This window comes from Haliotis cracherodii, unplaced genomic scaffold, assembly GCF_022045235.1.
Source record: "Haliotis cracherodii isolate W230 unplaced genomic scaffold, xgHalCrac1.p SCAF_10, whole genome shotgun sequence".
Lineage (NCBI taxonomy): Eukaryota > Metazoa > Mollusca > Gastropoda > Lepetellida > Haliotidae > Haliotis > Haliotis cracherodii.
The window spans coordinates 38,484,252-38,507,127 of NW_027266265.1; the positions used below are offsets into that span (position 1 = coordinate 38,484,252).

Consider the following 22,876-nt stretch of genomic DNA (forward strand, 5'->3'; position numbering starts at 1 on the left):
TCTTATTTCACTGGTCCTCAGAGTTTGGTGGTGGCCAGCTCTAACTGCCAAAAATGTTCATTATGTTTACATTTTCTGTCAGTTTTATTCAGTTCCAATTTATAGGAAAATTCAAGTGTTGAAAACTGGTTCAAAATTAGAGTCCTCAAGTGCTCCTGTTCAATGAGAGCTATCATCATTGGATTTCTACTTTTCCATACATACAATTAAGTTGTCTCTGGCTAGGGTACTAGCGTGAACTTTGAAGGCTGCTGGGTATACATTCAATAGTCATCCAAGGATTTTATGTTACAACATAAAGGCCAGTAATAAAAGTGGTACTGTATTCGACATAATAAGCGCCCAGGGCGCTCTCAAAATGAGAAATAGTGGGCTCTTATTAGAATAAAATTTTGGTGAAAAACAACAGAGTTGAAAGATACATTTCATGGTTTATGCTGACATCCTGAAATGATACCAAAAAAAGTCTGTGTGTATTACACATGACAGATATATTTTTCAAGAATTTAATTGCCCATAATTAAGGGTGCATATAACATACGAGTGTGTACTATACACGAATAAATAAGTCTTGTGTACATTGATCAATCGGAAGGAATTGGAATTGTTCACTAGCCAATTTATTAGCAAATATCGCCGTGGGCGCTTATTAGAGCAGGGCGCTTATTACGTCGAATACGGTATTTGTATTGCTGCCATTCTTTTGGTTTGAGATCCCTGTTTACTTTTTGACCCACGTGTCACAAGAGTGTGTTATGAGAAGCACAAGTATGAAGATAAATAATAAAAACATCCTTCTGATCGACATGGTACACATCTGCCAAGCTTCTCACAGACATTGAAATGTGCTTGTATAGATTTACAAGGCTTCAGTGACAAAATGCTGAGTTTGTATTTTTATGGGTGTTAGCGACCTCCAAAGAGGCCTTGACAATCCTTGTAGAGTGCTTGAGTTTTACTTAAAGTGCATATCTATAATAGCAGATAGTAGGACAGGCCGCTACCAGCTATTTGTTAACTTTAGTGTTTGTACCCTTTTGCATGAATTGAGGCTTTTAAATTAGAATGTGGCAACACATATAATTTATCCCCCGGTAGGGTTCTTCCGTTCTCAGTTATGTCCCTATAGCAGCCTATACTGGTTGTAGAAGGTTACCAAATGGATCTGGGCCCACTTGCACAAAGCGATCTTAGCGCTAAGTCATGACCGTAACTCCCATACTTTAACATTAACTTACAATGGTCGTTGCGCTAAGATCGCTTTGTGCAAGTGGGCCCAGGTGGTCAGGTCCGGTGACTTGGTTGATTGACTGTCATCTAACACTGATCCCAATGGTGCTGATTGTTGCCAACAATATCAATCACTGGATTGTCTGGTCCAGACAGATTACTTTCAGGCTACAGCTGGATTATTTTTGAGTGCGGTATAAAACAAGAAACAAAAAAACATAAAATACTCAATATTTGGAATACTTTTAATTCGGACCCCGTTGGAAATTCTGGAATAGAATATGATCGCACTAAAATCCGATCTTTGACTGTGATACATTACCTCTGTGAAGATCTGACAAACCCTCCATCTCACTAACACAACAATACTCACAACACACCATCACTCACTACACACCATCACTCTCTACACACCATCACTCTCTACACACCATCACTCACTACACACCATCACTCTGTACACACCATCACTCACTACACACCATCACTCTCTACACACCATCACTCACTACACACTATCACTCACTATACACCATCACTCACTATACACCATTACTCACTATACACCATCACTCACTACACACTATCACTCACTATACACTATCACTCACTACACACTATCACTCACTATACACCATCACTCACTATACACCATTACTCACTACACACCATCACTCACTACACACCATCACTCACTACACACCATCACTCACTACACACCATCACTCACTACACACCATCACTCTCTACACTCACTACACACCATCACTCACTACACACCATTACTCACTAAACACCATCACTCACTACACACCATCACTCACTACACACCATCACTCACAACACACCATCACTCACTACACACCATCACTCTCTACACACCATTACTCACTACACACCATCACTCTCTACACACCATTACTCACTACACACCATCACTCACAACACACCATCACTCACTATACACCATCACTCACTACACACCATCACTCACTATACACCATTACTCACTACACACCATCACTCAATACACACCATAACTCACTACACACCATCACTCACTACACACCATCACTCACTACACACCATCACTCACTACACACCATTACTCACTACACACTATCACTCTCTACACACCATTACTCTCTACACACCACCACTCACTACACACCATCACTCTCTACACACCATCACTCACTACACACCATCACTCACTACACACCATCACTCACTACACACCATTACTCTCTACACACCATCACTCACTACACACCATTACTCTCTACACACCATCACTCACTACACACCATCACTCACTACACACCATCACTCACTACACACCATCACTCACTACACACCATTACTCTCTACACACCATCACTCACTACACACCATCACTCTCTACACACCATTACTCTCTACACACCACCACTCACTACACACCATCACTCACTACACACCATTACTCTCTACACACCATTACTCTCTACACACCACCACTCACTACACACCATTACTCTCTACACACCATCACTCACTACACACCATTACTCTCTACACACCATCACTCACTACACACCATCACTCTCTACACACCATCACTCACTACACACCATCACTCACTACACACCATTACTCTCTACACACCATCACTCACTACACACCATTACTCTCTACACACCATCACTCACTACACACCATTACTCACTACACACCATTCACTCATCCATTCATTTACTCACCCTTTCACTCACTTGCTAACACACCATCCACTCAATCACCCACTTACACGTGACATGCAGACCCAGCTGGGTCCATGTAAGTCCTGATGATCCTGGATGATGCTCTGTTAGTGGTTGTTTGTGTCGGGCATGCTTGAACCCTTGTGCAGATGTGTTTTATATTGATTTGTTATAGGTTCATAACGCATTGATGTGGCCTGGCCAGGTTTTGTGGGCTGCTTTATTGATCACCACTGTCCACCTTACTCACCTAGACGTGAAACAAACAAAATAAAATTTGTTCCAAAATATGGTTTTCATGTTGAAGGCGCTTTAGTTAAGTACCGTATTTCCTCTATTAGGCGCCAGCCAGCCCAAACACCCCAGCTTCTAAGTGATGCCAGGTCCAACGCTCTGACCAGGAATAGAAGCAAGGTCTTCAGTTAACAGTGTACTATTTTATATTGTGATATGTTGGGGATTTATAATGGCTGTTTCCTGCAAATGTATCCTTTGTATGACTAGAGTTTGGGATTTGGAAAGGTAGTCAGTTGCCACTGTGTCAGCATTAAAGAGAATAGATGCCAGGTCTCTATAAGACAGGTCATCTGCTTCAGGCAAGTTTATGGATGCCCGATCGTCTAATAGGGGAAATACGGTATTTTGATTGCCACTATAAGACCAATGCTGACAATTACTGCACATGTGTTTACACTGGTTGTTTGTCAAGTTTAAGAGACAAACAGGCCATTTAAGTACTCTCAAGGCAAAAAGTTGTTGGTGACATTCTGTGGATAATCTCTCCATTCTATTATGAGAAGTACCTTGGGCCCTTCCACCGCCTCGTTTTGGATGTGACATCACCGTCTCCATCCCTCTAATAATTAATTTGGTGCAGAATTTCTCTTGCTTATTTGCTTGAAATCAACAACTGGACTTAAAAACAGAACTATTTGGGCCAATGGATCCAGGGTATAAATCTCTAGCCAGTATATAGGCTGATCTTCGGCTTGGCTGTTTGTCTTCAAGAACTTGAAGCATACTGTTGTGGTAATGTGATAAAAATGAAGTTCTAAACTTCTGTTTTTTGCTTTCCCCTTGAATTCCCAGTCTATTATCATGCTCCTTCCAATCGTGTATTAGAGACCTGGCTGGTATTAGAGACCTAGCGTGTATTCGAGGAAATATAGATATGTTTTACAGTTTATATGTGGGTATTCGATCAGCAGCCATTTTCTATGAATTGATATGTAGGCTATCTATGTATTCATACGCATGTTTTTTTTGTGAAAAGGCTTAATGTATTTGAAAGGGGTTTCCGTAGCAAAAAGGAAACCTCTTTTTAACCAATCAGAATCAAGCATTCATCAATGTCATGGTAGAATATCATGCTCCTTCCAATCTCCCTCTTCACAAATGTGTGGAGACAACAGCCCACACGAGTGTATTGCATTTACAAGCATTTTGGAGGCATCTATGTGGAGGAATTTGAAGGAGACAAACCTGTGTTGTCAAGATACAGAATGAGTGTGTTTCGGAAGGTTAAGATGACTGGTAAATTGCAAGACACAACAAACGCTGAGATGGTTAAAACATTATTTAGTCTGGGGCAGTAGGGTGACCTTGTGGTTAAAGCCTTGTTTCGCCAAAGATCTGGGTTCGATACCCCAATTTGTGAAACCCCATTTCTAGTGTCTCTGACATTGCTGGAATATTGCTAAAAGCAGCGTCAAACTATACTTGCTCATTGCTCACTTTCTAATTTGCACACTCGCGCACTCACACAGTAACACATTGTCCATTGTTTTTGTCCACTGTCATGATCTTGCTGCAAAGCATGTACGGTGAAACAACATTAAACCGAAAGTAATGGCCGTGAGAAATTGACTGGACTAAATTTCCGAATTAGCAAATCATGTTGGGAATTGTCACATGTGTATGTGTAGAATTGCTCAACAGTATTCATCCCCAAAGGAAGAATTTCTGGGATGTCTAACAGGGATTTCTGTCTTTCAAAATTGAACATGAAACCTACATCACTATTTCACCGGTCTGCAGAGATGTAGAAGATAGATATTGTGAACTCATACAGGTATAAATCTTGGCAGAATGCTGATGTGATTGTCTAAGACTCTCCCTTTTCTTGTCAGGAGGGGCCCGCCACTTCAGCACCTCCTCCGGTCGTCAACAGCAACAAGATGGTGACAAAGATGACAAGGACGATAAGGACAAGAAAAATGGTGAGATAGCCTAATTTATTCCCATCTTAAACAGTGCCTACATTCTTCCCATGTACACAGTGCCTACATTTTTTTCCCGTATTACATAGTGCCTACATTCTTCCCATATCACACGATGCCTACTTTGTCCCCTTATAACAGTACCTACTTTCTCCAGTACTACACAGTGCCTACTTTCTCCAGTATTACACAGTGCCTACTTTCTCCAGTACTACACAGTGCTTACTTTCTCCAGTACTACACAGTGCCTACTTTCTCCAGTACTACACAGTGCCTACTTTCTCCAGTACTACACAGTGCCTACTTTCTCCAGTATTACACAGTGCCTACTTTCTCAAGTATTACACAGTGCCTACTTTCTCCAGTACTACACAGTACTTACTTTCTCCAGTACTACAGTGCTACTTTCTCCAGTACTACACAGTGCCTACTTTCTCCAGTACTACACAGTGCTACTTTCTCCAGTACTACACAGTGCCTACTTTCTCGAGTACTGCACAGTGCCAAATTTCTCCAGTACTACACAGTGCCTACTTTCTCTAGTACTACACAGTGCCTACTTTCTCCAGTATTACACAGTGCCTACTTTCTCCAGTATTACACAGTGCTACTCTCTCCAGTATTACACAGTGCTACTTTCTCCAGTACTACACAGTGCCTACTTTCTCCAATATTACACAGTGCCTACTTTCTCTAGTACTACACAGTGCCTACTTTCTCCAGTATTACACAGTGCCTACTTTCTCCAGTACTACACTGTGCCTACTTTCTCCAGTACTACACAGTGCCTACTTTCTCCAGTATTACACAGTGCCTACTTTCTCTAGTACTACACAGTGCCTACTTTCTCCAGTATTACACAGTGCCTACTTTCTCTAGTACTACACAGTGCCTAATTTCTCCAGTACTACACAGTGCCTAATTTCTCCAGTACTACACAGTGCCTACTTTCTCCTATATTACACAGTGCCTACTTTCTCCAGTACTACACAGAGCCTACTTTCTCCAGTACTACACTGTGCCTACTTTCTCCAGTACTACACAGTGCTACTTTCTCCAGTATTACCCAGTGCCTACTTTCTCCAGTATTACACAGTGCCTACTTTCTCCAGTATTATACAGTGCCTACTTTCTCCAGTATTACACAGTGCCTACTTTCTCCAGTATTACACAGTGCCTACTTTCTCCAGTATTACACAGTGCTACTTTCTCCAGTATTACACAGTGCCTACTTTCTCCAGTACTACACAGTGCCTACTTTCTCCACATATAACACTGTACACACTCTCGGTTCACCTGTATTTAGATTGGATTCAAGCATGATGCAGCTGTATCTATCTCTCAATGATCAATCACTTCTTCTAAACTGGTAATTGTCTTGTGACAGCTCTCCTGCTCTTGGCCTGCAGAAATTCATAGATGAATGTCCTTACCCAGACAAAACATGGCAACTGTACACCCTCCCCTGAATGGTAATCTGTTAGAGGTGGCATTGATGCAACATTCAGCGTCTCTCGTAACATAACAATGATAATACTATCTTCGGAAATGAACCTTCATTACAAAGCTTGGTTAAAGTAATTTATTATGGGCTTTCAAATTAATCATATTTCATATGTTCTCTTATATCAAGCAGAGCTCCAGATAAGCTGCGTATCTGCGTAAAATATGCATCAGAAATACGCAGTAAAATAAAATTCAACAAACATTACAGATACGCTACAAAAATAAAACTTGTATGTATCATCAAAATATTGTGAAGTAACCCTGAGTATTCGATTAGCAAATCAGCAACTTATTATGAAATTATAATTGGGCATTCCGTCAACCTTGCCAAACTCCACGATGACAGTTACATCATGATCATTCGCCATCACACTTCCTTGTTAAGGTATCGTGGTATTTTTGAGTCCTATAAAGCTCTCGAACCCACACAACACCAGTTTGCAGGGACTTGATGAATAGTGTTTTTAAATATTTAACTTAAATACCCACATGTGTAAAAAATAGTGGGTAACAGAAATTTGAATACCCAGATAGAATAACTGATACCCAATGATTTTAAAATGCATGGGTAAAATACCCACAACGCCAAAAGCTCATCTGGAGCTCTGTCATGTCAGGTCAGCAGAAAAGCCTCCATGTGAAAGAGTAGAAAGCTGGTGTACTGGCTGGTGGAACAATTTCCATTTTACTCTTGGTGATAAAGGTGGACATTGTCACTTTAATGGGAAAGTCCAGCACAGCACACATGAACTCACAATGTGAATACTCCGTGCTAATTGAAACATGTTTGCATTAGGATTCTTGTACGTTAAAGAGTAGGGCCATGGCAGATCGATGCATGCTCTGATGTTATGCTTGTTGGTGTCAATGATGGGGAATTAACACGCCAGATTGTTAAATGACCACACCTTTTGTGGCTGTTGATGGCAGGTGTCCACTTGTCAAGGGATTACGGTGTTATTGGCAGTGGGAACATAAATCTAGGATTGCACTGGTTTTTGAGACACGTCAACTGACAATAACAACACTATTGTTGTCAGTAAGCACTCATGACAAGGACGGCACTATAATTGTCAGTAGACAGACCTGACAAAGACAACATTATTGTTGTCAGTAGACACACCTGACAAGGACGACACTATTGTAAGTAGACACACCTGACAAAGACAACAATTTTGTTGTCAGTAGACACACCTGACAAGGACGACACTATTGTCAGTAGACACACACCTGACAAAGAATACAATTTTGTTGTCAGTAGACACACCTGAAAAGTACAACACTATTTTTGTCAGATATAAGACACACCTGACAAGGACAGCACTTTTGTCAGTAGACACACCTGACAAGGACAGCACTTTTGTCAGTAGGCACACCTGACAAGGACAACACTTTTGTCAGTAGGCACACCTGACAAGGACAACACTATTGTCAGTAGGCACACCTGACAAGGACAACACTATTGTCAGTAGGCACACCTGACAAGGACAGCACTATTGTCAGTGGACACACCTGACAAAGACAACACTATTGTCAGTAGGCACACCTGACAAGGACAGCACTATTGTCAGTGGACACACCTGACAAGGACAACACTATTGTCAGTAGACACACCTGACAAGGACAGCACTAGTGTCAGTAGACACAGCTGACAAAGACAACACTATTGTCAGTAGACACACCTGACAAGGACAACACTATTGTCAGTAGACACACACCTGACAAAGACAACAATTTTGTTGAGCATTGATCTAAACAACTGGGGTACAAAGACATGCATCAACCAAGTCAGCAAGCCTGATCACCCGATCCCGTTAGACGAAAAGCATGGGTTGCTGAAGATTAATTCTAACCTATGTGGTTGCTGTTACATGGCACTGATTCACCCTAGGGACTAGTAAAGATTCTGTTATACCTGCTGCTGGAAGTGTTATGATAATAATTATGCATTCAATTTACTCCAGTTTCTGTGAACAATTTGTCAAATTTGTCTGAATGTTGCTATGTTTACTCACTGTCCGAAACAACTGGCTGCCCATGGCTGGTAACTTTTTTGTTGGGCTGCATGAAATTTTCCTCCACTTTCCTGACTCTCTTGCAAATCATTTTAAGAAAACTTATGTATTCAGTTATATCATAACTCCTTGTAGATTCTCAAATAATTGTTTGCATTATTTAAACTGAATCAAGACGCGATTTCTTCTCTTATTTTGCTCTCTTGATTTTTCAATATCATAATGTCTGAATGTGGGCAGTAACTTTGAAGGTGGGCAGGCAATATTTATGGGTCACCTGCCTGACTGTCTGGTTGGGATTTTGTTATTTCAAACACCGGTTCTACTTGCAGAGAAAGATAAGCTTCCCCCTCTGCCCCGGCTCCTCATCTGGTTCTGGCTTGCAGTGACGGTGTACACTGCAATGCGTATGACGCAGGAACAAGACACCAACTACTACAGATACATCTCCTGGAACGAGTTCTACCATGACATGCTTGCCAAAGGGGAGGTAACTCCATTTTCTGGCTTATATTGTTTGGAGTAATTTCACTGGGATGGCACTCATTCACAGATTCGCAGAATAACACGTATCAGAAAGGTGACATGCAGTGATATAACTGAAAAACTTTTCAAAGCAGCATTATTCGGAACCAAGCTTATGCAAGTTAATCCGATTCACGATAAATTTTCATGTATTGATAGCAACCTCATGTAGGTTTGTAATAATGAACATCAGAATATTAAGTCCACTATTGAACCATGTGTACAGAATACTAAGTCCACCATTGAACCGTGTGTACAGAATACTAAGTCAACTATTGAACCGTGTACAGAATACTAAGTCAACTTCAGTCATGCCCTGCTTATACGGACTTCAGATATCTGGAAACTTCGGTTCCTGGACGATTTTCATTCAAAACGAAATAATTACTATATAAATTTACCTGTATATACGGAAATTCAGTTTCCGGAACCGGATGGTCATTTTCATACACAAAACACTGAAATGCACACAAAATTGTCTCACTTACCCAGACAATACACTTCTGCTGGTGGTAATCCTTCTGCTGATGGTCATCCTTTGATTCGTGAGAAGTCAATTAACCAAGTGACACTGCGTTACGTTTGAGACGAGCTTGTTTATTGTACATGTAATCCCATTTGATAAATATGGCATCTGTGGAGGTCAGAGGTCAAAGTTGTGACTTCAAACTGTGAGTATGGCCTGTCAACCAGCGAAACATAAGCGACACACGATTTTGGTGGCAAAATGGACATTTCTGACTTTACATATTCTCGTGGGTGGCGATCTGGACAATTTGGAATAATTGTTTAAAATTCAAACCTCAAAATGTGGTAAAGTTCAAACTTCCATGACAGATTTTTTTAAACGTGTATGTCTTGAATTCAGATTGAGTGGATGTATCTGTTTGCTCTGTCATCTGTCATGAGTTGCATAATTGAAGGGAAGTAACTCTTCAGTAAGAAGCTCGTTTCAGTTATACGGAAATTCGTTTACACGGACAAATTGTGAAATGACACAAGTGTCCGTATAAACGAGGCAAGACTGTATATGTATAGGATAATAAGTCAACTATTGAACCGTGTGTACGGAAAAATTAGTCAACTATTAAACCGGGTACAGAATACTAAGTCAACTATTGAACCATGTGTACTGAATACTAAGTCAACTATTGAACCGTGTACAGAATACTAAGTCAACTATTGAACCATGTGTACAGAATACTAAGTCAACTATTGAACCGTGTGTACAGAATACTAAGTCAACTATTGAACCGTGTACAGTATACTAAGTCAACTATTGAACCTTGTGTACAGATTCCAAGACCACTATTGAATCTGATGTGGCCTTGTGTACAGAATACTTGGCACTAGAACTGCAGCCTTGTTGAATATATTTGGTTTGTTAGGTCAAATTTGTTTATTTTCTTGTTAAACAGACAAGGTTACCCTAAACGTTGCAAATGGAGAAAAATATTTAAAAATTTCCTCTTTGATTGAAAATATATTTTTACAAATATATGGCCTTTTGTCACAAGAGTTTATTTGAGGAACTGAACCTCAACTAAATCATGTTGATATTTTTCTTCTTCTCCTGCCTGTTGGCACATGGAAATAAGAAATTAAATTACTCTTGCATAAGGCAATCATTATCTAGATCTGGCTTCATTATCGCCAAAATTATTAAATTTTTATTCCATATGTTGATCAAATCAGTAGATAACCTATTTCCTGAACACCTTAGCGCCATCCTCTGCCATAGTTAGACGCAAACCGATCTGTCATTTACACTGACAGGTCGTAACTCTTCAGGGGTAACAAACACTACATCATCTCTAGAAGAAAACAAATTACAAACTGGATACACCAGATCCAAGATTAATGCTACTTCACTTTCTCCACCAATTTATCAGCACCCAGATGCTGGAGGTAATTATAGGTTATAAGCTGTTGCACCTCCTGACTGCATATGGTTGGTCAGTGGATATTAATATCTGTGGTTATGGATGCCTGTGGCAGGTGATGTGGTATAAGGGGTCAATATTGCCTGGTAATATTCTCTCTGGCTCTGTCTGTAATTAATGGAGAATAGAGTAGCCTAGGCTCCCTGGTTTCAACATTGATGTTTGATTGTGATGAAGCTGTGGTCCATTAGTCAAGGATGCATTCTGGGGGTGGTCAGGTTGTTCATGAGGTCGTTGTGTTGGTGGAACGAAGAGGTTTTCGAATATGATGCCTCTTATTTTCGTTTGTGTGCATAAAGATGTTCCCAATACCTGTTAAAATAATCAATATGATATCATTTTCCTTTGTTCTTGTTTTTGTTTCATGTAGAAAACAAAATAAATCCAGTGTAATTTTATGTTATTAGCCTATTTTGGGGGTTGTAAATAAAGAACAAACATTTCCAATTTTCTTTTTTATTAATAAATTATCATGATAAATACTAGCAATTATAGGTCTTTGATTGTCATGTGTGCCAATAAACAATCATTTCCAGTATGGTGAATTAATGGAATAACAACAATCATGCTGTATATGGGGCGGTCGGGTAGCCTAGGTAGGAATAGATCTCCAGGAGCCTATACTGGTCATCAAAGGCAACTGAATGTATTTGGGCTCAGACTCTGTGTGTTGGGTCCCTTGGGCATGCCAGAAACCTATGATTGTTCACCCCAATTATGTTTCTGGGTTTTTCTGCACCATACCTGTGCTCTTGGGTTTGACAGAAGTGGTAAACATCTTAAGATCTGCATCATTTCGGGCTTTAATTCCTCCAACATTAAGATGACACACCGTGATGTAACTGGAATACTGTTAAAAGTGGCGTTAAACCCAACTCACTCACTCACTCAGGCTCTGTGACTTGTTCATTGCTTGTCGTCGTGCCCGGACGGCATTGATCTTTGCTCATACTATCAATCATTTGATTATTTACAGGATGCTGTCATATGAATGGGACATTATCGAACAATTGCTAAGTGCGGCATTAACCAATAAACAAACCAGTTTCTGTTGGGAACCCTTTCATTACTAATGTCATTTTCATGATTTGTTGATCTGGACAATGGACCTTGATTGAAGATTTAAACAGGGTCACCTAACCACAAGAGAAGATTTAGTAAGGAAATTCAAAACCTGAACTTGTTTTTATATTGGAAAAAAAGATATACCGTATTCGACGTAATAAGCGCCCAGGGCGCTCTCAAAATTAGACATAGGGGGCTCTTATAAGAATATTATTTTGGTGAAAAAAAACAGTTGAAAGATAAATTGCGTGGTTTATGCTGACAGCCTGAAATGTTTAAGTACGACAGATATATTTTTCCAGAATTTAATTGCCCATAACTAAGGGTGTATAAAACACACGAGTGCATATTATACGCGAAAATATAAGTCTTGTGTACATTGATCAATCGGAAGGGGCGTCAATTGGGATTGTTCACTAGCCAATAAATTAGCAAATATCGCCGTGGGCGCTTATTGGAGCGGGGCGCTTATTACGTAGAATACGGTAGTTTGATAATCAATTTGCTTTTATGATAACAAACATCATCAGTAGTTAACATCTACGATATTCACCACTAGGGGCTTCTCTCCCATACTTAGCCGACAGGCTGTGATATAACTGGAATATTGTTCAGGAAAGTATTAGCTGTTCTCACTCAGTAGAAATATTCTGAAAGAGAGCTTTCATGTTTGCTCTGCATTATACACAAAGTTTGCAGTGTTTGTGTGTAGAGATTTATCATGAATATCTGGAACCCCCGACTGAGCTTTACCATTGTGCTTTTGAGACCAGTTCTCATCCATAACAGTGTACAGGAATCGCAGCCTTTCTGATGAATCGGTCACATGTTTCAATATCATATGGATAAATATCAAAGTTTAAATTTGATGCTTGATATTGCATTAATTTTTTTTTCCGATTTGCTTTGATGTATAAGGATTTTTCTTGTGGAATTACCAGTCCTACTTACGGGTCATATTTCAGCTGTTTGTGTTAAATGTCATAGCATTGGCGAGGGGAGGTTTGTGAGAAGTACTGGTATGATTTATTGACTGCTGATAGCACTAGCTGAGTACGGGTATTGTTGGGCTAATGTCAATTAACTCTTGTCATCCATCTTGCCAGCTTGCTGATGTGTCAAACAGGTTCTTTGCCCTAAACATCTGTGGTAATTTTATTTTATGAATGTGATACCTATTAAAGGCATTGTCTATTGGTCGAAAAACTTCCAGTTTTTTATATATTTTCATAGTTGTATGAGTTTTGTAAGAGTGTCAGGTTTAGGGTTAATGCATGTTTTAAGGGCATTGTCAGATGCTTGAATTCCGCCATTGTCTGCTGCATTACATGGAAACGCTGTTGACCATACTTTGGGTTTTTTGCAGTGAAGGAGTAATATTTTGCTTTTGTTTGTTTTCCACAATTCCGGATATTTATTTGGTCTAGAAAAGGTCATAAAGATCATTAAAATCTCAAAATGTGTGTTAAATGAAGATTCATTGAATTTGCAATAATATTGAAGCTTTTAGAAAGAAGATTGAGCACTTTAGACATCTAATTTTGAATTAATGCAGTCATGGATATAAACCGAGAAATTTTGTGACTGACTCGTCGGTTAGGTAGAATTTATGATTTATGTGTGCTTTGACAAGTCAGAATCATTAGACACAAAAAGTAAATATTCGAAAATGATAGTTTATTTCACCGTCAGTGTTTGCCATAATTTTAATGACAAATTTCTTTCATGGCCCAGTCAAGAATGGTTAGTTGTTAAGTATCACTTAAGATGTTTAGACCCACATGGACAATTTTGTCCCATTGAATTGAACTTGCTTAAACATTCTGGACAAGTGTTTCCTTTTGACTGGTCATGAATATTGAGACAGTTCATTAGTATCTTGTGGAGAAGTATTGGGTAAGAAGTATTTTGATGGAGACATTGTCTAACACTATGCATTAATAATTATTTGGTTAAAAGTTATCAATTTTTTGGATTCCAAGATTAAAATACCTTTAACGAAACTTCAAACCCCCTTATTTTCAAACACTGTGGAAAGATAATAACATGGATTTATCTAGACATGCTCAGAGGCTGATATTCAGCTCAAAGTCTATGGCCATCACAGATTAACTATCGTATCTTAAAAAATCGGGTGTTCTTTAACTTCTTTTGAGTAGTATTAGCTCCATTACAACAAAGGTGAGGACTAGAATTATATCACCCGAAAATATTTCCCTTTCAATAATCAATGGTGGGTAAACGAAACCGGAAACCGTGAGTTTGAAAAGACAGCTGCTGAGAGTACACCACTTGATGTGTTTGATGAGCTTGACCCTGGTCAGTTATTGAAAAATAGTTGAGGCCATATGGTCCACTTCAGAATCTCACATTCCCTGGATATCTTGAAGTTTGGGCTAAATCCTGCTGGCTCAGGCTGTCCTTTATCTTTGGAAGTCAGGTTAAGAGTTCTTGGAAATTCAGTGCTGATGACCAGGTTAATATTGTAACAGCCTGGTGAGTAAAGGGCACTCTCAAGTGGGGGGTAGGGTGAACCCCGTGATCGGCATTAAACCCAACTCACTTACTCACTTAGAAGACCTGTGAAGATCCGGCGAGAGAATAGGTCTTCAGTAACCCATGATTGCCATAAGAGCCCACTATACTTGCCGTAAGAGGCAACTAACGGGACTGGGTGGTCAGGCTTGTTGACTTGGTTGATGCATGTCATCATATCCCACTTGCATAGATCGATGCTCATGATGTCAATCACTGGATTGACTGGTCCAGACTCTATTATTTACAGACCGCAGTCATATAGCTGGGATATTGCTGAGTGCAGCGTTAAACAAAAATCAAATTAACAAACTCACTTAGAAATCATGTTTTAAAACAAAACCTCAATATTAATGTGTATATTTACGTGCAAGCATGCACTGCTACGCAAGTGCAATAATTTTTCCCATTTCATCTCACTATCAGACCAGACAGTCCCCCTTTAAAGTGGGGCACTTCTTTAAGTGCTCCCATAAACATGATAAAGAATCACGTTTAGTTATCCCTTGGGGGATTCATCATCAGGGGGAACAACATTGAGATTGAGGGCAGTGTTGTGAAAATAATTGCACAAGTGTTTAGAGTAACAGTGATGAAGACTGGCTGGAGGAAGATGGTATTAGGCCTTAAAAAGTGCAGCAGTCTTCAAAACATGGACTTCTGTTCTAAATGTGGTTGGAGGGAAGAATCTTTTTTCTCATAGCTGTTAGGAAAGTGTCTGCTTATGGCAGCAGAACATTGAATTAAAGGAATTTAGTTAGAACAAACAATAGTGTTGTTAAGGTGGGGTTTTTTACATTTTGTTGGACAGAAGCTACATCATACTGACATTTTTGTGAGAGACAGAAATCGGATTTAGTCTTCTAAACTTGACCATTGATTTTGAAAAATTCTTCAATGACAGAACAGGGTATTATCTTGCAACAATTGATGGACGTTTTTTATCTGGGATTCTAAAACCTTGGCAGGCAAATTAATTATAAAGCAATATCTTGTTTTTACTTTCTTAATTTCAGTTATTTCTACAATTTATTAATGTAAGACTAAGTATTGATGATAGCCTCTGTCTGTTGCAACTAGGTTGATGAGATCAAGTATTGAGGATAGCCTTTCTCTGTTGCAACATAGGGGGGTGAGATCAAGTATTGAGGATAGCCTCTGTCTGTTGCAACTAGGGGGGTGAGATCAAGTATTGAGGATAGCCTCTGTCTGTTGCAACTAGGTTGATGAGATCAAGCATTGAGGATAGCCTTTCTCTGTTGCAACTAGGGGGATGAGATCAAGTATTGAGGATAGCCTCAGTCTGTTGCAACTAGGGGGATGAGATCAAGTATTGAGGTCGCCGCGAATAGCTGCAAAATTGCTGATGCGGCGTTAAGCAATATTCACTCACTCACTCAAGTATTGAGGATAGCCTCTGTCTGTTGCAACTAGGGGGATGAGATCAAGTATTGAGGATAGCCTCTGTCTGTTGCAACTAGGGAGATGAGATCAAGTATTGAGGATAGCCTCTGTCTGTTGCAACTAGGGAGATAAGATCAAGCATTGAGGATAGCCTCTGTCTGTTGCAACTAGGTTGATAAGATCAAGTATTGAGGATAGCCTCTGTCTGTTGCAACTAGGGAGATAAGATCAAGCATTGAGGATAGCCTCTGTCTGTTGCAACTAGGTTGATAAGATCAAGTATTGAGGATAGCCTCTGTCTGTTGCAACTAGGGAGATAAGATCAAGCATTGAGGATAGCCTCTGTCTGTTGCAACTAGGCTGATGAGATCAAGCATTGAGGATAGCCTCTGTCTGTTGCAACTAGGCTGATAAGATCAAGCATTGAGGATAGCCTCTGTCTGTTGCAACTAGGCTGATAAGATCAAGCATTGAGGATAGCCTCTGTCTGTTGCAACTAGGCTGATAAGATCAAGCATTGAGGATAGCCTCTGTCTGTTGCAACTAGGCTGATAAGATCAAGCATTGAGGATAGCCTCTGTCTGTTGCAACTAGGCTGATAAGATCAAGCATTGAGGATAGCCTCTGTCTGTTGCAACTAGGCTGATAAGATCAAGCATTGAGGATAGCCTCTGTCTGTTGCAACTAGGGAGATAAGATCAAGCATTGAGGATAGCCTCTGTCTGTTGCAACTAGGCTGATGAGATCAAGCATTGAGGATAGCCTCTGTCTGTTGCAACTAGGGAGATAAGATCAAGCATTGAGGATAGCCTCTGTCTGTTGCAACTAGGGAGATAAGATCAAGCATTGAGGATAGCCTCTGTCTGTTGCAACTAGGGAGATAAGATCAAGCATTGAGGATAGCCTCTGTCTGTTGCAACTAGGGAGATAAGATCAAGCATTGAGGATAGCCTCTGTCTGTTGCAACTAGGCTGATAAGATCAAGCATTGAGGATAGCCTCTTTCTTGGCTGACCAAAAATGCTGGGGGTCATGAAACAAGTAGAATGTGATTCATTTCAGCCAGTGTATCGTCTTGGATTGATACAGAAACAAATATATCATGTATTATATCATGGCATGAAAACTCACCAATATATCTTTTCACTAGGTCGATGAGATCAAGGTCAGCCCTGAGTCGGAGACATGCATCATTCAGTTGCATAAAGGGGCTGTGGTCAAGGGAAAGAAGGTCGGTTATTGTCAAGGGAGAAAGTGGGTTGTCCCCACTGCTATTGTGTCAATGTCAAGGTTCATACAGGCTTAATCTTATGATTAATATTATGTCTGGATTAAAAGAAATGAGGCTAATAAAGCAAAAGAAAAGCCTTGAAAGGGACCCTTGAAAGGGACCCTTGAAAGCCTTGAAAATGCTTTGAAATTTAGTATTCCATATGGGGGCACGGGTGGCCCAGTCGTCTAAAGCGCAGCAATACGCTGTGCAGAGTTGCGTCCCTTGCACGCCAGAAATCTATGATTGTGGGTTCGAATCCCGGTTCGCCCCAATTATGTTTCTAGGTTTGTCAGCACCATACCCGTGCTCGTGGGTTTCACCGAAGTGTTAAACGTCTTAGACCTGCATCAGTTCGGGCTTTCCTCCCACATTAAGCTGACACGCTGTGATATAACTGGAATAATGTTAAAAGCGGCGTTAAACCCAACTCACTCACTCACTCACTAGTTATCAAATATTATAAAAAGAAACCCAGACACTTTCTTCCTGATACTGCAGTAATCTAGACTTGCCAAACATTATAGACTTGCATGGGCTGTAATGGATAGTAGTATTCCATATCTGTGTGAACCTTGAAAATAATGCAATGGAGTATTGCTATGGGCATATGTATGTTACTGCAGTATCCACTCTCTCACTGCACTCTGTTCAAATTGAGACAGGGGTGGTCAGGTAGCCTAGTGGTTAAAGCGTTCGCTCACCACGCTGAAGACCCATGTTCGATTCCCCACACGGGTACAATGTGTGAAGCCCATTTCTGGTGTACCCCGCCATGATATTGCTGGAATATAGCTAAAAGCGGCGTAAAACCATACTAATTCACTATTTTTGAATTTCATGTTTACAAGTGGGTTTATTCCCGAATAAAACAGCTCATTCTCAGAAGTGTTGGCAGAATTGCCCATATCCAGAGCATCTGTAGAAATTAAGTCAATTCTTCCAACATTGACATGAAACGTGTTGTTTCAGAGTGAGTTCATGTACTATACCATGAAAGTGCCCGACCCCTACAAGTTTGAGGAGAAGGTGAGGAAGGCCGAGGCTGAGCTTGGCATCAAACCTGAGCAAGGTGTGCCCATCTCCTATGACAGGAAGAGGTAAATCACCGTCACATTATAACTTGTATATAGCTTTCTCTAATGCTTGCACAGCTTCAGCTTTCAAAATACTTTGAACTTTGCATGTATCTTGGAGCATAAAATAAAATCTGGATAAAAACCTCAGTTTTGGTAGTTTATATTGTTGTGGGTTGGTTGTTGTTGTTTAACGCCGCACTCGGCAATATTCCAGCCATATGACGGTGGTCTGTAAATAATCGAGTCTGGACCAGACAATCCAGTGACTGACATCATACGCATCTATCTACACAATTGGGATACGATGATATGCATCAACCAAGTCAGCGAACTTAACCACCTGGTCCCGTTAGTTGCCTCTTACGACAAGCAGGGGTTACCGAAGACCAATTCTGACCTGGAATCTTCACGTGACGTATGTTGTTGTGAAATACACAAACCTATGATCCTGCGTTCAGACGGTGTTTCGGGCTGATGATGTCCGTAGACTCACATCTGTGCTTGTGGGTGCCACGGAAGTGTCAGACATCTCAGACCTGTATCATGGTGGCCTTTCCTCCCACAAGATGCCATGCCATGAAAAAACTGAGTACCTTTTAAAGCAGCATTAAACCAAACTCTATCAATCTCTTCGATTCTGTTATCTTGATTTTTATTTGATTTCCTTTTGTGTTGTCATTCAAAGTGCCCTGTGGTGTGTTTCAGCTCATGGCTTGCCTTCATCTTCATGGCAGTGATTGGCATGGCTCTCTTCCTGTTTCTGCGCAGCGTCACGAAGGTGTCACTCCCGAACCCCTCCGACATGTTTGTAAGTACGCCTGCACGGACAGGGTGGTTTCTGTCATGTTTTCATTTGAGTTTTCACCTGTATGGAGTGTGATGCTGATCAGTGGGGGCGGTGGGGTAGCCTAGCGGTTAAAGCGTTCACCCGTCATGACGAAGGCCCGGGTTTGAATCCCGACATGGGTACAATATGAGAAGCCCATTTCTTATGATCCCTTGCCATGATATTGCTGGAATATTGCTAAAAGCGGTGTAAAACCATGCTCACTCACTCATTCACTCACTCACTCACTGTATCTGTGTATTATTATTTTTGTGTGTTATGTGAAATTCAGGAAGTTGCAATCCATTTGAATACAAGTGGGTGTTTCTTCTGCACAGTACATTCCTGTTTAAAACAGTTTTTTTTAAAAATGTTGTTATTTGAGAGTTGGGTGCTGGAATCAAATTATGTGCAGTTGTGATTTTCTCTCCAGGCCAATGAACGCAAGGCCAAGTTCGTGCGGGTGGATGTCATGTCTCAGCAGGGCAAGGGTATCAGCTTCAAGGACGTTGCAGGGTTGAAGGAGGCCAAGGTCGAGGTCATGGAGTTTGTGGATTATATGAAGACACCCCAGAGATTTAAGGTAGGAGCCAGTCGTGAGCTCTACACAGGTGCTAGAACAGCTTGAAGCCTCAGTTACTGCAGTTGTGAGTGGGGTCCATTCGTGTATTCAAACCTCTTAGCACTAAGATCAAGGTAAGATTGTATAATTGAAAAAAACAGGGAAAATTCTCCTTTTTTTTGCTGCAACCCCTTGAAAAATTACAACATATAGGAAAACCTTTTAAAACACATTTTACATAAATCAGATTACTTCAGCCGAGGACCTCACATTCTCACTGACAGGCACAGTTGTTCTTTTCTATGGGCCCCAAACAGATTTCTGTCCAAGCATCATTTTGAACTTTACAAATGTTTGTCATTCTTTGAATGTATAAGGAAAGGGAAACTTAATCATAGTTTTGCAGTTCCACAAGTCTTTAGAACTTTAGCCTAGTCCCACAATACTGATACAGTAAACTACGTTTATAATGAACATGCTTATTACGAACTGACAGATATAACGAACCTATATTTTGGTCTCGGCCATTTGCTGTATATAAGCTGTACACATGCTTATTACGAACTGACAGATATAACAAACCTATATTTTGGTCTCGGCCATTTGCTGTATATAAGCTGTACACATGCTTATAACGAACTACGGATATAACAAACTAAAATTAGTGATCCCTTTGGGTTCGTTATAACCGTAGTTTACTGTAGTGATATTATAACTTTGTTGAACTTGACCCTGATGTGTTTCTGTTGTTGATTGCAGGAACTTGGTGCGAAGATTCCTCATGGAGCACTGTTGTTGGGTCCACCAGGTTGTGGAAAGACGCTGCTGGCAAAAGCTGTGGCCACTGAAGCACGAGTCCCCTTCCTGGCCATGGCAGGATCTGAGTTCGTCGAGATGTTGGGAGGTCAGGGTCTTTAATCTTGTTGGGAAGTCATTAAGTTAGAGTCTGTTTTGGAGGTGGTCACTTGGTCATGTTGAAAAGTCGGGATCACTAAGTCATTTTAAGAGGTCAGGGTCATTAAGTCATGTTAGGAGGTCAAGGTTACCAAGCTATGTTAAGAGGTTGGGGTCACCAAGTCATGTTAAAAAGTCAGGGTCGCTAAGTCAAGTTACAAGGTCAGGGTCATCAAGTCATGTTAGGAGGTCAAGGTTACCTAGTTATGTTTAGAGGTCAGGGTCACCAAGTCATGTTAAAAGGTCAGGGTCGCTAAGTTACGTTCAGAAGTCATCGGGAGCTCAGTGTCAAGATGATGTCATCAACAAATTTGATCCTTTGCTTTTGTAAAGTCAGGCACCCTGACCACACTATTGATATATGTACTGTATTACTGGTAACAAGTTGCTGTGATAAAGTGCTGATATTATCAGCTACAACATAAAGTCACAACTGACTCAGTTACTCCTTCCTACTTCAAAGACTTGTGTTTGAGCAGGTCTGGGAGCAGCGCGAGTGCGAGACTTGTTCAAGGAGGCCAGGAAGCGGGCTCCTTGTATCATCTACATCGATGAGATCGACGCCATCGGGAGGAAGAGGAGCGGCAGGTAGCTTTTGTCTTTGAAATTAGTGAAGTTATAATGTCTAGTGGACACAAAATCACAGAACTTCAAATCGTTATTGACATTCAAGTAATGCAAGTATAATTGATGAAACAACGATGCTCAGTTAGAACTGATTTATTGTTTAGTAGGCAGATACGTTGTGTATTATCTGCTCACCTGAGTAGTCATTCGTTTCAACCAGTGATTACCCTGTAATATTTGTCCAGTGTCGGTGTGCTGCATATATGTCTGTGCTTTAATTCAGAGAAGTCTCAGATGTACTATGTCATATATGACATACCGTATTTGATGTAATAAGCGCCCAGGGCGCTGTCAAAATTAGAAATAGGGGGCTCTTATTAGAATATTATTTTCAGTTGAAAGATCGTAAATTGTGTGGTTTATGCTGACAGCCTGAAATGTTTATATACGACAGAAATAATTTTACAGGATTTAATTGCCCATAATTAAGGGTGCATATGACATACGAGTGCGTATTATATACGAATAAATGAGTCTTGTGTACAGTTGGAAGGGGTACCAATTGAGATTGTTCACTAGCCAATATATTACCAAATATCGCCATGGGCGCTTATTAGAGCAGGGCGCTTATTATGTCGAATACGGTATTGCCCAGATCAACCTGGCTTCAGCTATCAAAGCCTTTACAGTCTTTGATATAACTATAAGCTTCTACAGTGCTAGTCCCACTGCCTTAGTTATAATCTCCTGGCTCTTTTACTCTGCTGATACAAAGGCAATCTGGTCAGTGGAAGGGAGATAAATCTTGTTGAGCAGTTTATGCTGGAGAAATGTGGTCATCAAATATAGGCAGGTCATGAGGAGAGTCTCTCTGTGTTAATTTTAGACATTTTGTTTTTAACTCACTTCATCTCAGGCTGCAGTATAAAGATAGGGTTTTCAAACCCATGTTGTGGGAGAATAAGATTTAGTGGATTGGTTGGTCTCAATGGATTTAGTGGATCAGGTGGTCATACCCAGGCATAGTGGATCAATGATTTCCATTATACTACCCTGTGTAATCCTAACTAAGAGGTCCGCCTCTGTGGTCTAGTGGTAGAGCCTCCGCCCAGAGAGTAGAAGGCCAGGGGTTTGATCCTTGACTGAATCATACCAATAGACATAAAGTATGATACTTGTTATTACCCTGCCTGGCGCTCGGCATTAAGGGGCTAAAACAAGTAATGGTCAGCTCGGAGTCAGTATAACTGTGTCTGAGAGGGTATTCATGTTAAACATGGTATGTCAGTGGGTTAGCGGGGGCACTGGTGGCCCAGTCATCCAAGGCGCCGTGATTCGCTGTGCAGAGTTGCGTCTCTTGGGCACGCCAGAAACCTCTGATTGTGGGTTCGAATTCTGGTTCGCCCCAATTATGTTTCTAGGTTTGTCAGCACCA

General features: G+C 40.6%; 1 protein-coding gene across 3 annotated transcripts in view; it reads left to right on the forward strand.

Annotated features, from left to right (window-relative positions):
* The window catches only part of LOC139454363 (mitochondrial inner membrane m-AAA protease component paraplegin-like), a 67,958-nt gene that overhangs the window by 31,305 nt on the left and 13,777 nt on the right, over positions 1-22,876 (forward strand). For all 3 annotated transcript variants that reach the window (XM_071236008.1, XM_071236009.1, XM_071236011.1), the window contains exons 3-10: positions 5,102-5,191; positions 9,045-9,202; positions 17,334-17,414; positions 18,426-18,553; positions 19,238-19,340; positions 19,792-19,941; positions 20,680-20,824; positions 21,354-21,462. In XM_071236008.1, coding sequence (XP_071092109.1) covers positions 5,102-5,191; positions 9,045-9,202; positions 17,334-17,414; positions 18,426-18,553; positions 19,238-19,340; positions 19,792-19,941; positions 20,680-20,824; positions 21,354-21,462 — 964 coding nt within the window. The remainder of the gene's footprint in view (positions 1-5,101; positions 5,192-9,044; positions 9,203-17,333; positions 17,415-18,425; positions 18,554-19,237; positions 19,341-19,791; positions 19,942-20,679; positions 20,825-21,353; positions 21,463-22,876) is intronic.